The 12910-nt window shown below is 34.2% G+C and overlaps 1 protein-coding gene across 2 annotated transcripts; it reads right to left on the reverse strand.

The window, feature by feature from the left end:
• Positions 1-41: 41 nt before the first annotated feature.
• LOC148598112 (uncharacterized) lies at positions 42-11095 on the reverse strand. Of its 2 annotated transcripts, none has more exons than XM_088560591.1 (5): positions 10962-11095; positions 8374-8408; positions 5738-5922; positions 4504-4579; positions 42-957 (listed from the first exon to the last, which is right to left on the reverse strand). In XM_088560591.1, the coding sequence occupies exons 2-5, from the start codon at positions 8384-8386 to the stop codon at positions 818-820; spliced, it is 414 nt and encodes a 137-aa protein (XP_088416717.1). In that variant the 5' UTR covers positions 8387-8408; positions 10962-11095; the 3' UTR covers positions 42-817. The 2 variants fall into 2 exon arrangements, with proteins under 2 accessions (XP_088416717.1, XP_088416715.1); XM_088560589.1 differs by having other exon boundaries at positions 5738-5940.
• Between the last annotated feature and the right edge of the window lie 1815 nt (positions 11096-12910).

Consider the following 12910-nt stretch of genomic DNA (forward strand, 5'->3'; position numbering starts at 1 on the left):
TGATCCATTTTATTTTAGGTTATTCCAAAACATCTATTTAAAAAAAAAGCATTGAACATGGTGAATTAAATGTTTCAGTCTAAAACTTTATTTTGGAAGCTTTTGTGAAGTATGTCGAAATTGTAACATTTCAATATGACAAACTCCGAAAACTAATCAACTGTCAAAGGCATTTATTCATTTAATGGGGTGGGCCGGTCTTCCCTTTACGAATTGTCGGTAAAACTGTTATAATTTCGTATGTTTTGACATGAAAACTGTCAAATAAATAGTTCAGTAAATATTTAGTTTTTGGTTTATTAAAACAATAGAATATAAATGTAAAATCACAAAATTACCCCCTTTTTGTACACCTCTTGGACACCATGGTGTGTGAGGATAAATCAAAAATATATATGCATGTCAATTTGTAAATCCTAGTATCCGCCACTGCTTGTGTTTATTCATTGTCTTTGCTGACGATAAGCACCATATTTCCATGTTCTCGGTATTTTTCAACCGCCTATGTCTCGTTTCATCATTTTTCACGAACCATATTGCTAAGTGAGACCTGGAGCAAAATTAACGCAACAGGAACAACTAAAAGTCGACTGACCGAGGGCAGTCACGAGGGTTTTAACTGTGTCATATATTCCCGAGACACAAAATTTTTTACATTTTTATAGACTCACAAATATGCTATGTCTCAATTTCAAAACTGACGACATTTGAGAAAATGGGAAACAACACTTATTATTTCATTGTGCATAGATTCAGTTTTTTTGTTTTTTGTTAATGTTTTTGTTTTTGGTTTTTTTTTTTTTTTTTCGTCATCTCATTACATATTGATTTCTGCCATCTTATTACGTTTTCCATTTTTAAAGGATTTTTTAGCAAGTTCTATAGACTTGATCGTCTTTCTTAATTTGTCATTCTTATAACTTCCTGCTGCTTTCGCCATTTCTTCATTTTTATGACCTGACAATATAAAATATCAATATTACGTCATACATTGAGTACCATCTACATATATATTTTTTGTCTTTCATTCATGTATATACATATGTGAAACACAAAAATTTCACTCATATCTACATTGTATATTACAAATTTCGGTGTGCTATACACACGTTTCAAGATAACCAAATGTATAACAAGGAATGAAACCTCGGTATTTTAGGGTTAAATTTTGAATATGCTGATACTGCAAAGGATAAAATACGATAAGGGCCATATTTAGCCTTATATTTTGAGAAAAAATAATTTTTAAATAAATAAATGACAAAAATGCGATATGCACTGTTAAATGGATGATTACATTGTTTTAAGATGGCTATGAATTTTCACAATTACATCCTGGAGGAAAAATTGGAAAATGTCATTTGTTATTTTTTAAAAAGCTCCGCCAACGTGACCCAGGGATATCTTGATTGATATGGACTAATATCAAAGCAGAATTTTGAAATCATAAACAATAACTTACGGTCAAGTTTGCAGAGGCACTCAAAATTACAAAAATGTTCCAAAAAGTTCCAATATCGGCATGCATATTCGGTTAAAATTCGCAGATTTCCAAATTTGGAAGATTTTTTCAATCATATTTTTGAAATATGATATGCTCATATCATACATATGGGTGAATATGCTAAATTGTATGCTTAACATTCTAAATGATAAAAAAAATTCTAATTTCCATTCAAATATGGACCTTACCGTACTTAGTCCTTTTGGTAAATTATTTATTATATAAATCGGGTCTGACAGGTCTGAAGAGTTGTGTAAAATATGATTGAAATTGTCCATTCAATACATGTCCAGAAATAATAATAAGAAACAATAACAGGACCAATACGGAGAAACAAGCTTAAATGAAAACAAATGCTCAATATGGATTAACAGGCTCAATATGAGTATTCTTCTTCCGATAGTCATCAAAAATCAAAAGAATATAATTAAGGGACAAAGACCAGACATGGAAAACAGACACGACACACACAACAAAGAACACAAAGTAACTAAAATCATACATACAAAGTAACAAAAGCAAATGAGCAAATCGGACTCCACTAAAAACTGGGAGCATGGATCAGGTGCACCGGTAGGGTAAGCGTCCTCAACACCCGCCGAGTTGCTCATAAAAAGTCAAGTCCGGGGTAGACAAACGAGGAAAGGAAAACTATGACCCATTGAATAAATCAGATTTCATGGTGCAGATGGATACACCATAACGATCCACGAATTCATGATGACGACCATAAAACTTCTGTAGTGATGACTTCAATCTTGTAGCAACATAATCCTGTTCCAGAAGCCTATTTGTTAGAGTTCTAGCGCGATACAAAAAGTCTGCGTAGTTTCGGCAAGCTCTGGCATAACGTATGAGTTGTGATATGAACGCATGTGCTGAAGGCATGTTTCCACAGATGAAAGGAAATATGACAATTTTGAATGAAAAGTCATCACGTTTGTCGTAAAGTTTGGTCAATAGTTTTCCATTACCATCGATTTCTAAGTGTAGGTCAAGATAAGAGGCTGACTTCACAGTGTCTGTAGTATCCTTTATCTCAAGTTCTTTGGGGTAGATGCGATATATCAAATCTCCGAAATTAGGATTGTTTAAAGATAATACATCATATATATAGCGGAAACTGAGATTAAAGGATCTAGCCAAACGATATCCTTTATTTCGGATCAGATCAGCTATAAAGTCAGCTTCATAAGGGTGAAGGAATAGGTCAGCAAGTAAAGGAGCACAATTAGTTCCCATTGGAATGCCGACCGTTTGTTGAAAAACACGTCCATCATACTGGACAAATATGTTGTCGATTTAAAATTCCAGCATTTTGTAATATAGTTATCAATTATGCATAAAAAGTTATTTAAAAAAAATGTTACAGTTTGTATGTAACTGTAGCCAAGTTGAGATTTGACGAGAGCGCCATCTATACATATTGACAGACGCACATCGAATCATGGCTAACGTATGTAAGATTAACCAGAAAATAAGCTACCTAATTCATACAGAGAAATCATTACAGTTTATGCAAATACACTAATGAATTTCTTTTTTTACACAACTGGTTAATAAGGGTGTCAGGGACTGTTGTTTTTTTTAATGATCCTATATTATGCCCTCGGACAAATCGCATTGGGCCTCGGCGTTGCCTATCCTTTGCCTAGGCCAACATGACGTATTGGATCAGTTAGTCAATAATTGGGCAAGGTTTTCCTTATTGGCTGAGTTATTGGTCCTCGGGTAGCAAAATTGGACTTCGGCTACGCCTGAGTCCAGTATGGCTAGCCTCGAAAAACTTTATGCAACAATACTACTACAGTAACACACGAGAATTAGTCGAAGATGATACACATGTATGTTCTTTTTCTGATTGTGTTACTCGGTGTATCACCCTCTGCTGCAGACAATATGTGTTACATGTATATATTATACTGAATACCCTTTTAATATTTCACATTTTTATGTACATGTGCACAAAGAGTTAAATAATGTTATATAAAAATCCTTGACTTGCATAACCATGAAGAAACTTATGTGAAATTAAACTCTGGTGTAATTGTTGCAGTTCCACAGATATAGTAAAGGTCAAACTTGAAAAAAAATCAGTATAAGAACTAAATGAAAATGAAAATGGTGTGCATACTGACAAGGATAGGCTTTTCCGGTCAAGAAGTGGATATAACGTGATTAGGGTCATATACCGGGATGATATATCATGGTGATATATCGAAACTACCAATAATTTTAAGGGGCGGAGCTAGAAAGGAATAAACCAAAATAACACATAATGCTTATCCAACAGAAATTTGTTATTTTTTTTATGAAGTATAATAGATTATTTTGTTCGCACGGAAGCTGTATCATAATTTTCATCACGGAATAGAACCGAAACGTTCCGAAAACAGCATACCTATAACTGTTTTCTGACTTTCTGAACCACACCACTAGACTATAGGCTCGGCTTCATAAAAATGTGAAAAACAAAACAGATGACATAAGTCTACGAAGCTATTCCCGTTATACTGTTTTAATTTGCATAAAGAGGCTTGGTTATGTACAAAGTGAAGCAGGCGTGAAAACGCCTCAAAATAGCGGATAAAATCTGCGCTCGGGAGATAGCTATGTGAGAGCATAAACGTATTGTTAAAAGGATTACTAACTTTCTGTTTTTCACCCACTTGATTTTGATCAGTCTTTTTTGACAAGGCGAACAGCTCTTCCTGGACTATTTCTACAATGAATTCTGGGCTGAGCGTCTCAAACATTGAAAAGTACTTAAGCCTGAGAATATTCTTAACTTTTGTGGTAACTCCTATCAAATTCCTTTAAATTGGTGAAATGGTTCGAACTCTACGCTACTAAATTAATCCAGGGTATGGCAACTATCGAAGAAGAATGTAAAACTTTCACGCATGTCGCTTATTGCTAAACGCCCGTCTATGGGTACGTTCCATATGTAGCAAATAAATTAAAATGAATAAATTGACGACTTAACCAATTTTACCAACCGAGAGCAAATGTCTGCTTTTCAAATTTCTTTGCTTCTAGTAGTTTCTTCTCCATACAATCTTCTATATCCGTTTTCTGGAAGAAATTAGTTATTCAAAGCATGTACCGTTTTTTTTTTACTTTTTCGACATTTGCATACTCAAAATTTTCGCATTTTTCAACGCAGTACTTCCCATTAAACTGTCTCATCCAATAAAGTGAGACGTCCCTTCACGTTCAAACATGAAATAGGTTTTGTCATATTTTTATTATAGGATTTCAGACTTCACAACGTGTCACTTTGGAAAAGGAAGAGTCAACTTATTTATCTGATACTGGACTATGCTTATTCCGAAAAGAAACTGCAATGATGTCCTCTATAGTTACTTGTAGGCTCAGTTACTTAGCTGCTGTTTCGTATGTCGTATTTATATAAAGTGTCCTCAAGTTTAATGAATTGAGTTTGTTTACTGTGTCCAGTTACTCCATTTATCAATTAACTCTGGCACGATTCTCAGACAAGCTTATAAAAGTAAGAACTATGATCAAACGTTTTTTCGAAACATTTCGGTCCACACTATTACATATACATGTACTTTGAGATAGAACTATTCGTATCCTGGTTTTCTTCTTTTTAGGAAACTTTTATAGTACTTTCCTTCAAATGCAAGCCTGAAGTCCAACTAAACTTAAGTTTACTCCCTTATTTGAACAGTTAATAACCTATATGGTCAACTTTCATGTCATCTGTGGCAACATCGTTTCAGCATCTGCGTGTGGATGTTTTTTATCACACGAAACTACATAGACTTTTTGTACCGTGCTAGTCTCCTTCTAGATGTATTCTTAAACATGGATGTTACTACAACACTAAAGCCATCACAACAAAAGTTTTATTGTCAACCGATACCTTGAATTCGTGGATCGTTATGGTGTACCCATCTGCACCATGAGAATCAATTTGTCCACCTTGTCACAGTTCACCTGTCTCTTTCGTATAAACCGGACGTCACATTTCATAAAAAAACTTGATGGGTGTTTCTTGAAAAGCAGAGGACTCTTATTCTACCCATTCACCTGGTCAATTCTCCGAGTTCTAAGTGGTGTCTGTGTTACTCATTTACTTTTATTCGCGTTAATTTATTCATTCCATGTTTTTTTTTTTGTTGTGTCAGTCTATTTCTTTGTTTGGTCGTTGCCTTTTTAATTAAAATTATAATCCTGGTTCCCTTGATTTCCCTTAATTATATTTACCTGATTGTCAGGATTCTGTGACACTAAACTTGCACCGGATCTAGGTACTTCTTTTCCTTCTTTGCTTGTAAGAGGCATTTGCTTCTTAAAAATGACATTGTCTTTCGGTATGTCTCGGTGTTTTAGTTTATTTGCAAAGAAAATGACTAGTACACACGTTGCTCCAATGCCGACGAGGAACTCCACTGAAAACATTACAATTCCTGAAAATAAAATTTATTTCTTATGTCGCGCATGGCTGACAAATCTACGTTTTACATCCCCTAACGCTTTTAACAGAATGCATTTCATTTTGGGATTTTTACAATAAACGCAGTTTTTTGTCGTATTACGATGATTTATGTGGAAGCAACTTTGTTTTTTTTTCTATTTCACCGTTCATAATAAGGGCGGTAATATATTCTGCATATCGATTTATGAGTATTTATTGAAAGTATCAGTAATATTATGCCTGATATACTTTGACAAAATCAATTATTTTGTTATAGAAGGACTTATATTGAAGATGTTTATGATTCTTGTTATGATTTCTTTTGTATACACAGATGCGATCACTTCTAACCTCTCTTAAATTTTGTCAGAATCTCTCAGGAGTTCTGTACTACGACAGCAGATAGCACAGAAATCCTGACAGATCCTGACAGGGTTTGACAGAGGCTGTCCTGAGTCAGGACACATTTTGCTCTATTTCATGACAGATCCTGACAGAAACTGTCCTGGGTCGTGACAAAGAAAACACGAAAAGCTGTCATACCCCTGGACAGTTCCTGACACTAAATCTTCCTATTCTGTGTGACGTAATTTAGAACAGGAAGTCCGCAATTTATAAATGAAACTGTGTGACTAATGTAAATAACCTAATCCGATTAGGAAAAGTATCTTGATTTCAAAATTTACATTGAATTTCCAATTGTATATAGAGAGCTCGTCATGACTATCATCCCACTATCACTCGATCGTTCTACGTTCATGTTGAAATTTTCGTCGATCACGGTCCAGTCACTCATCATTCAAAAATCATCATTGTTTACATGTATAATTTGTTTACATCCTGTCATACACATGTGATATCAATTAAATTAAATTATTTAATTATAAAATTAAAGGTCTTTGGTTCCGTTTTAAGTGTAAAAATGGTAAGTGATAACTTTCAAATGTTTGGTAATTCTCACGAAGTTCAAGATTGACAGAGTACTTTTTGATTGAAAGCTACTTTGAACGAAATAAGGGTCACAAATCATTCTAAAAAATGTTAAATTCAGCAGTAAATGGGTGACTGATACCTAAATATTTCGGTCAAAATTCTCCAAAATGCCACTTTTAGCAACGAATATGAGTGTGAACACTTCCATTTTACCTACATGGTTTTATATGTGGAAAATGTTGAAATCATTGTTAGTTTCATATTAGTGACTGTGACACCTCTATTTAAGTAACAATTCTAAAAGTACTGCAAAATTTATGAGTGCGAGCAGTTTTAATTTTCATAATGGTCTAAAATTATTGACTAAAATGCCAATTTTTTTCAATATAACTATCATGTGGGTGTCTGTGACACATATATTTCTGTCAAAATTCTTCAAAAATGTCATATTCCAGCATATGTATGAGTGCCTACACTTTTTATTTCTATGATGGTCTAAAATTAATGACTAAAATGCTCAATTTTTCAATATAACTATCATGTGGTGGCTGCGACACATTTGTTGGAGTCAAAATTCTTTATAAATGTCATATTCTTGCAAAATGTATGAGTGCGAGCACTTTCAATTTCCAAGAGATTCTAAAATTATTTAATAAAATACTACTTTTTTGTAATATAACTACCAAGTGGGTGATTGCGACTTATATATTTCAGTAAAAGTTCTTCAAAAAGGAATATATACATAAGTCAAAGTTCTTCAAAAATGTCATATTCTTTCGAAGTGTATGAGTGTGAACACTTTTAAGTTCCATAAAGGCCTAAAATTTCTGTATAAACTGTTTAGAATTGTATAGGTACTCTGTATCATACTGGTGTCTAGATCTGCAACCAAAAGAATTCAGTCCAATATCTTTAAAGTCATCGGGTAGCATGTACGGTAGGCAATAATTTGTGTTGGTACTGCATGCCATACATAAAAGTCGGGTAAAAAAATAAAAAATAAATCAAGTTTAAACATAGCAAGGCTTCTTTCCCGTCGTACAAATCGGGATTCGGGTGCCACGCCTTTTTTCGGAATCACGTACATGTACTGTATGTAATTCAGTCAGAGAAGTATTCTCGAGCTTATGAAACACTTCTATGGAACTCTTCTAATCCACACATCTGTTCTACCTAGAACAGTTCCTGACAGGAGTGTGTCAGGACCCATGACAGATTATGACAGAGCTTGTCCAGAGTCCTGACAGACCCTGACCGTATGTGTCGCGGGTCAGAACAGTTTCTGACAGTTTGAACTGTTCTATGACAGCGAATCCTAACATGATCGAAGAGTGGTTAGAAGTGATCGCAACTGTAACCTCTATTTTTGTCATAAATTATGGTCTTATTTTTTGTGTTTTTTTGTGTGTTTTTTTTTTTTTTTTGTTTCATTCATTTTTCATTTCACGAGTGATTTCCCAGAATGATATTAGAGTATTTAGAATAATGTTACCTTCTAGTGTCATATCTGTCAAATTACGTCAATTCCTATTAAATAAAGAAAATAAAAATATTAATATTCTGTTTACATTGACAAAAATATTCTTACAATGCTCAAGTAAAGACGCAATAGGAATGTTATCATGTATCTGTAGACTTAATATGTACGCCTCATTTTTTACTTGAAGTTGAATCAAGAATTCATTTTAGCTGTACATTAATTATATACATGTGTATTTCCTTTATTGTACCTTAATATACGGAAATAGATGAATGCATTGTACATGTATATCAATGGACACGTCAAAATTCTTTTCATCAGTCTGTCTTAAGATATAAAAGCTACGAAAATTGATAAAAAGTTATTTTTATCATTATTTTTTTTTTACTTCAATAGAACAGGACTTAGTTTCTGTTGTATAAAGAGATTGATAGATTGATTGTGGTTTACATTCTACGACATATATTTCATACATTTTAGGACTAGAAGGTTTGGGTTGTAATAGTCCAATATGCTGAATCTGCTTTTAATATGCTAGCTCACAGAGGCTTCCACTGACGATCGTGCTCTCCTTTGGCTGTGTTATATCATACTTGACAACCAGACAATTGAAAAAATGAGCAGCTAAACTACCTTGGTTGTATCATAACATGATGGCTTCTCGGGAAAGATCTAGAACAAACACCTATTGAAATATGTTATAGGGCTATGATAGTGACCTATGGACCTTATGAAATATCAAATGACGGGCTGTACGAAAACATTACAACAAGAAGACATCACAAAAAGGGAAGGGATTGAACACATCTTTCAGTAAAAATCAATCTGGCATAACAGAAGAAACAATATTTTGGAAATTTGGCGGGAAAAGAAACGAGGTTGGTAAAATAATCAATTGTAGACAACATCGAAGAAAGAACTCAAACACAAGGATACAACTGGGAAAGGGCAAACATAGGAAAGACTAGCGGGTTGTTTAGATCTTTTGCACAAGAAGGCACAAAGAGGATGAAAGTAAGAGCTCAAAGAGGCAAAGGTCTGCAAGTAGACATGTCATCTCTTTCGGATACTGACTCCAAAACAAACAGTCGTCACTATATCTCTTGTATACCACATGTTTATTGGAGAAGCATTGCTTAACAGGGTCTTTGCTTTGTTTTGCCGTATTTGTTTTCTTTAGCTTTGTTTAAATTCAAATTTGTTTTCTCGTGTAATAAACTTATAAAATCCAAGCAGATTTTTTTGTACAAAATAAACCTGTTGCATACAGTCCTATTGAAGTTATTCAGCGGAAAACATACAAACTTCGTACACAACAGCATTTAGAATGGAACCACATTAATAAAAAGTTAACGCTGCCAAATGTGCATTCAGTTATGATTGTCATGTTATGATTATTTTTCAGGGTATGCTCAGAGATGACTAAACTAAGTTTGTGGAAGATTTGCCTTCTTTCAGTCCAATCATCTGGCGCAGGAGGAGTAGGACGTGCTTACCCTTCCGAAGCACCTGATGTCACTCCCGGTAGTTTTGTGGGAGTGAATATTTCTAGTGCTTTTATTTGGTGTGACGTCTAGCTCGTTTTACTTATCTTAAGTTTTTATGCGTTATTTCTTTTATTCGGTTCGCTACATTGTGTATGTAGATTGTCTCTGTTTCATGTGTTCATGTTTAGCCATGTGTCGGGATTTTTACGTATTTGAATCATCCCACTGCTGACGCTTCGGTATCTTTTTCATTTTTTTTCGATTTTCAGTCGTATTTATTAATTTCATACATTCTTATATGTTAAATATTCTCATGCACCTTTTCGTGTAATAGAAACATACACGATTTTCAGCTTAAACTTTCTGTAATTACAATGTACTTGGCGACGATGTACTTTTTTGCGCTGTGAAAATTGGCAATGACCTCTGACCTTGTTGAACTAGTATTAGCCCAGTTTTGCAAATATATCATCTATTTAATTAGTTACAATGGAGCTTAAAACTCTGTGGTCATTAAGATAGACACTCATGCAGTTAAACTGATCATAGTAGGAGTTTTTTCCTTCAAGGTAAGAAATTATTTTACTCTACAGAATAGGAGATTTTTTATACCAAAACTCGTTTGAGAATGTATTTGTTTCATTTTTGTTTTAAACTTTTGTTTCTTAGTTTTTTTCCTTCGTGTTTTATTTATCGGACGCACCCTACCGGTTCACCTGGTCCATGCTTCCAGTTTTTAGTGGAGTCCGAGTTGCTCATTTGCTTTTGTTACTTTGTATGTATGATTTTAGTTATTCTATGTTCTTTGTTGTGCGAGTCTGTTTTCCATGTCCGGTCTTTGTCTCTGAATTACATTATTTTGATTACCGCTATAACCTTGGTTCTCTTTAGGTCTGAAATAAAGGTCAACCGACTGTAAATTATCTAGAAGAATCAAACTTGACACCTTTAGACGAAGTCAATACTTTGCGCGAAAATCTTTTATGGGCATGTGATTTTACGTAAAATACAATAAAAACCTTGATGATATATAAATCGTCTACTCAGAAATTATTAATCTAAACAACCAATATAAAAAAGCAGAAAAGATTAGAAATATGAAAAACCACTTACATTTATATTTCTCATGTTTATCAGATGTGTAGAAAAAAATGATTTTTGAAATCCTGCCGATTGATAAATAATTCATAATCCATTACGAATGTATTGATTTATGAAAAAAGACGTATATAATATGTCAAATCATTTTCTCTATTCAATAGATTCTATTTTTACTTTTGAAAAGCTGTGACGGATCGATAAGGTTGAGTTCCGAAGATTGAAACCTAACCCCTAATGAATATTTCTTGATCACACCCATTTGTTGACAAAATTTACCTTACTTGGGGCACCAATGACAGTTTTGTTAAGGAAGTGACGTTTCCAGTCCCATTCTACTTTCACTCTGTCGTTCTCTCTTAGAGGCCATAAATGGCTTGATGATTTTTTAGCAGAGTTTCTGGACATATTGCCCTTTGCAATGGTACAACTGTCACTTCATTGTAAGAAACGGTAAAAAAAGTCGGAACTTTAAAGTGACGGGTTTTTCTAAAGTAGGTAATGGGGGTTTTAATAGTGGTTTCCTGTTTCTGAACCTACCTCATCAATATACAGACTTGTTACCATTATTGTGGATATTGGTTTAACCAGTTTAAACCAGTTTGTGTAAAAGGTCAAGATGAAGAAAAACGATCATTTCTTCCACTACCGTTTGTCAACATAGGTATAGATGCAATTGATTACGGGAGATAAAGCATCATCGAAAACGAATCTCTGCGTAAGGTCCTTTCCAAAGGTCCCACGTACCGCAAACCACGTGTAACAAATTGGAACTATAACCTCTTATTTGTGCCGTGGAGGACTACCAAAAAAAATAGACAAAACGAAAACAAGAAGACATTGATTCTCTGTCAGAGTCGGAGACGGCTGTGAGTCCTGTAATTTTGAAACGAATGAGAGTTTAAGTAATTCAATGGGTGTCAATGCTACATCAGTTTTCAAAGACCCCGATGTAGCAAAAGCATTGTTTACCATACATGACAAATGTTTTGTCGTACCAGCAGACAAAGCCAAAAACAATATTGTGTCTTGTCTGCAAAACGTATTACATCCAATGTTTAGTATCAAAGGTAGACGTAGAAAAATAATAACAGTGATAACACCTATACTGCCACTACTCTCTCCGATGAAGAGATAGTGGAAAACCATAAATCTGTGCTATTCTCTTTTGGTCTCTACTATCAAAGACGATGATTGTGACTTACCGTCTATGCACTAGATTCCTAAACTCCCCAAGAATCCATACAAACAACGTTACATAGCTGGACCTGCAAAATGTACCCCCTGACCTCTTACAAAACTGATGTGCTCACCGCTGTCAAAGAGGAAATCTAGTCTTACCTCCTCTTACTTCTTACTCCAGTAGTGGTACAATGTATTAATTCAATGTGGATCCTGAAAAAGTTAAAAGATCTTTTCGGATCCATCAATTCAAGATTATTATTAGAATATAATAGCATTAAAACCTGTGATTTTTCTACACTGTATACTTCTATTCTCCATACGCAGTTAAAATCCCGACTCAAAAACATTATACATCGTTGTTTTTTTTCTCTTCAAAAAGATGGTACACCTAGATACAAAGATATAGTTCTTGGTAGAGATTTCTCATACTCTGTATAAAATAACTGACGAAGATGTTTTCAAAATGCTAGAATTTTTGATTTATTTGTCCAGTGGAAAACTATGACACGATGAACAAATCAGTTTTTATGGTCGTGATGGATAACGATCCAGGAGTTCATGATGGCGACCATAAAACTTCTGTAGTGATGACTTCAATCTTCTAGCAACATAACCCTGTTTCAAAAGCCTAAGTAAGAATTCTAGCGCGATACAAAAAAAGTTTACGTAGTTACGGCAAACTCTGGCATAACGTATGATTTGTGATATGAAAACTTGCCACAGATGAAAAGAAAGTTGGCAATTCTGAATGAAAAGTCATTACGTTTGTAGTAAAGTTT

The sequence above is a fragment of the Perna viridis genome, chromosome 14 (assembly GCF_037379345.1).
Source record: "Perna viridis isolate PV_CMFRI_1.1 ecotype Kerala chromosome 14, ASM3737934v1, whole genome shotgun sequence".
NCBI lineage: Eukaryota > Metazoa > Mollusca > Bivalvia > Mytilida > Mytilidae > Perna > Perna viridis.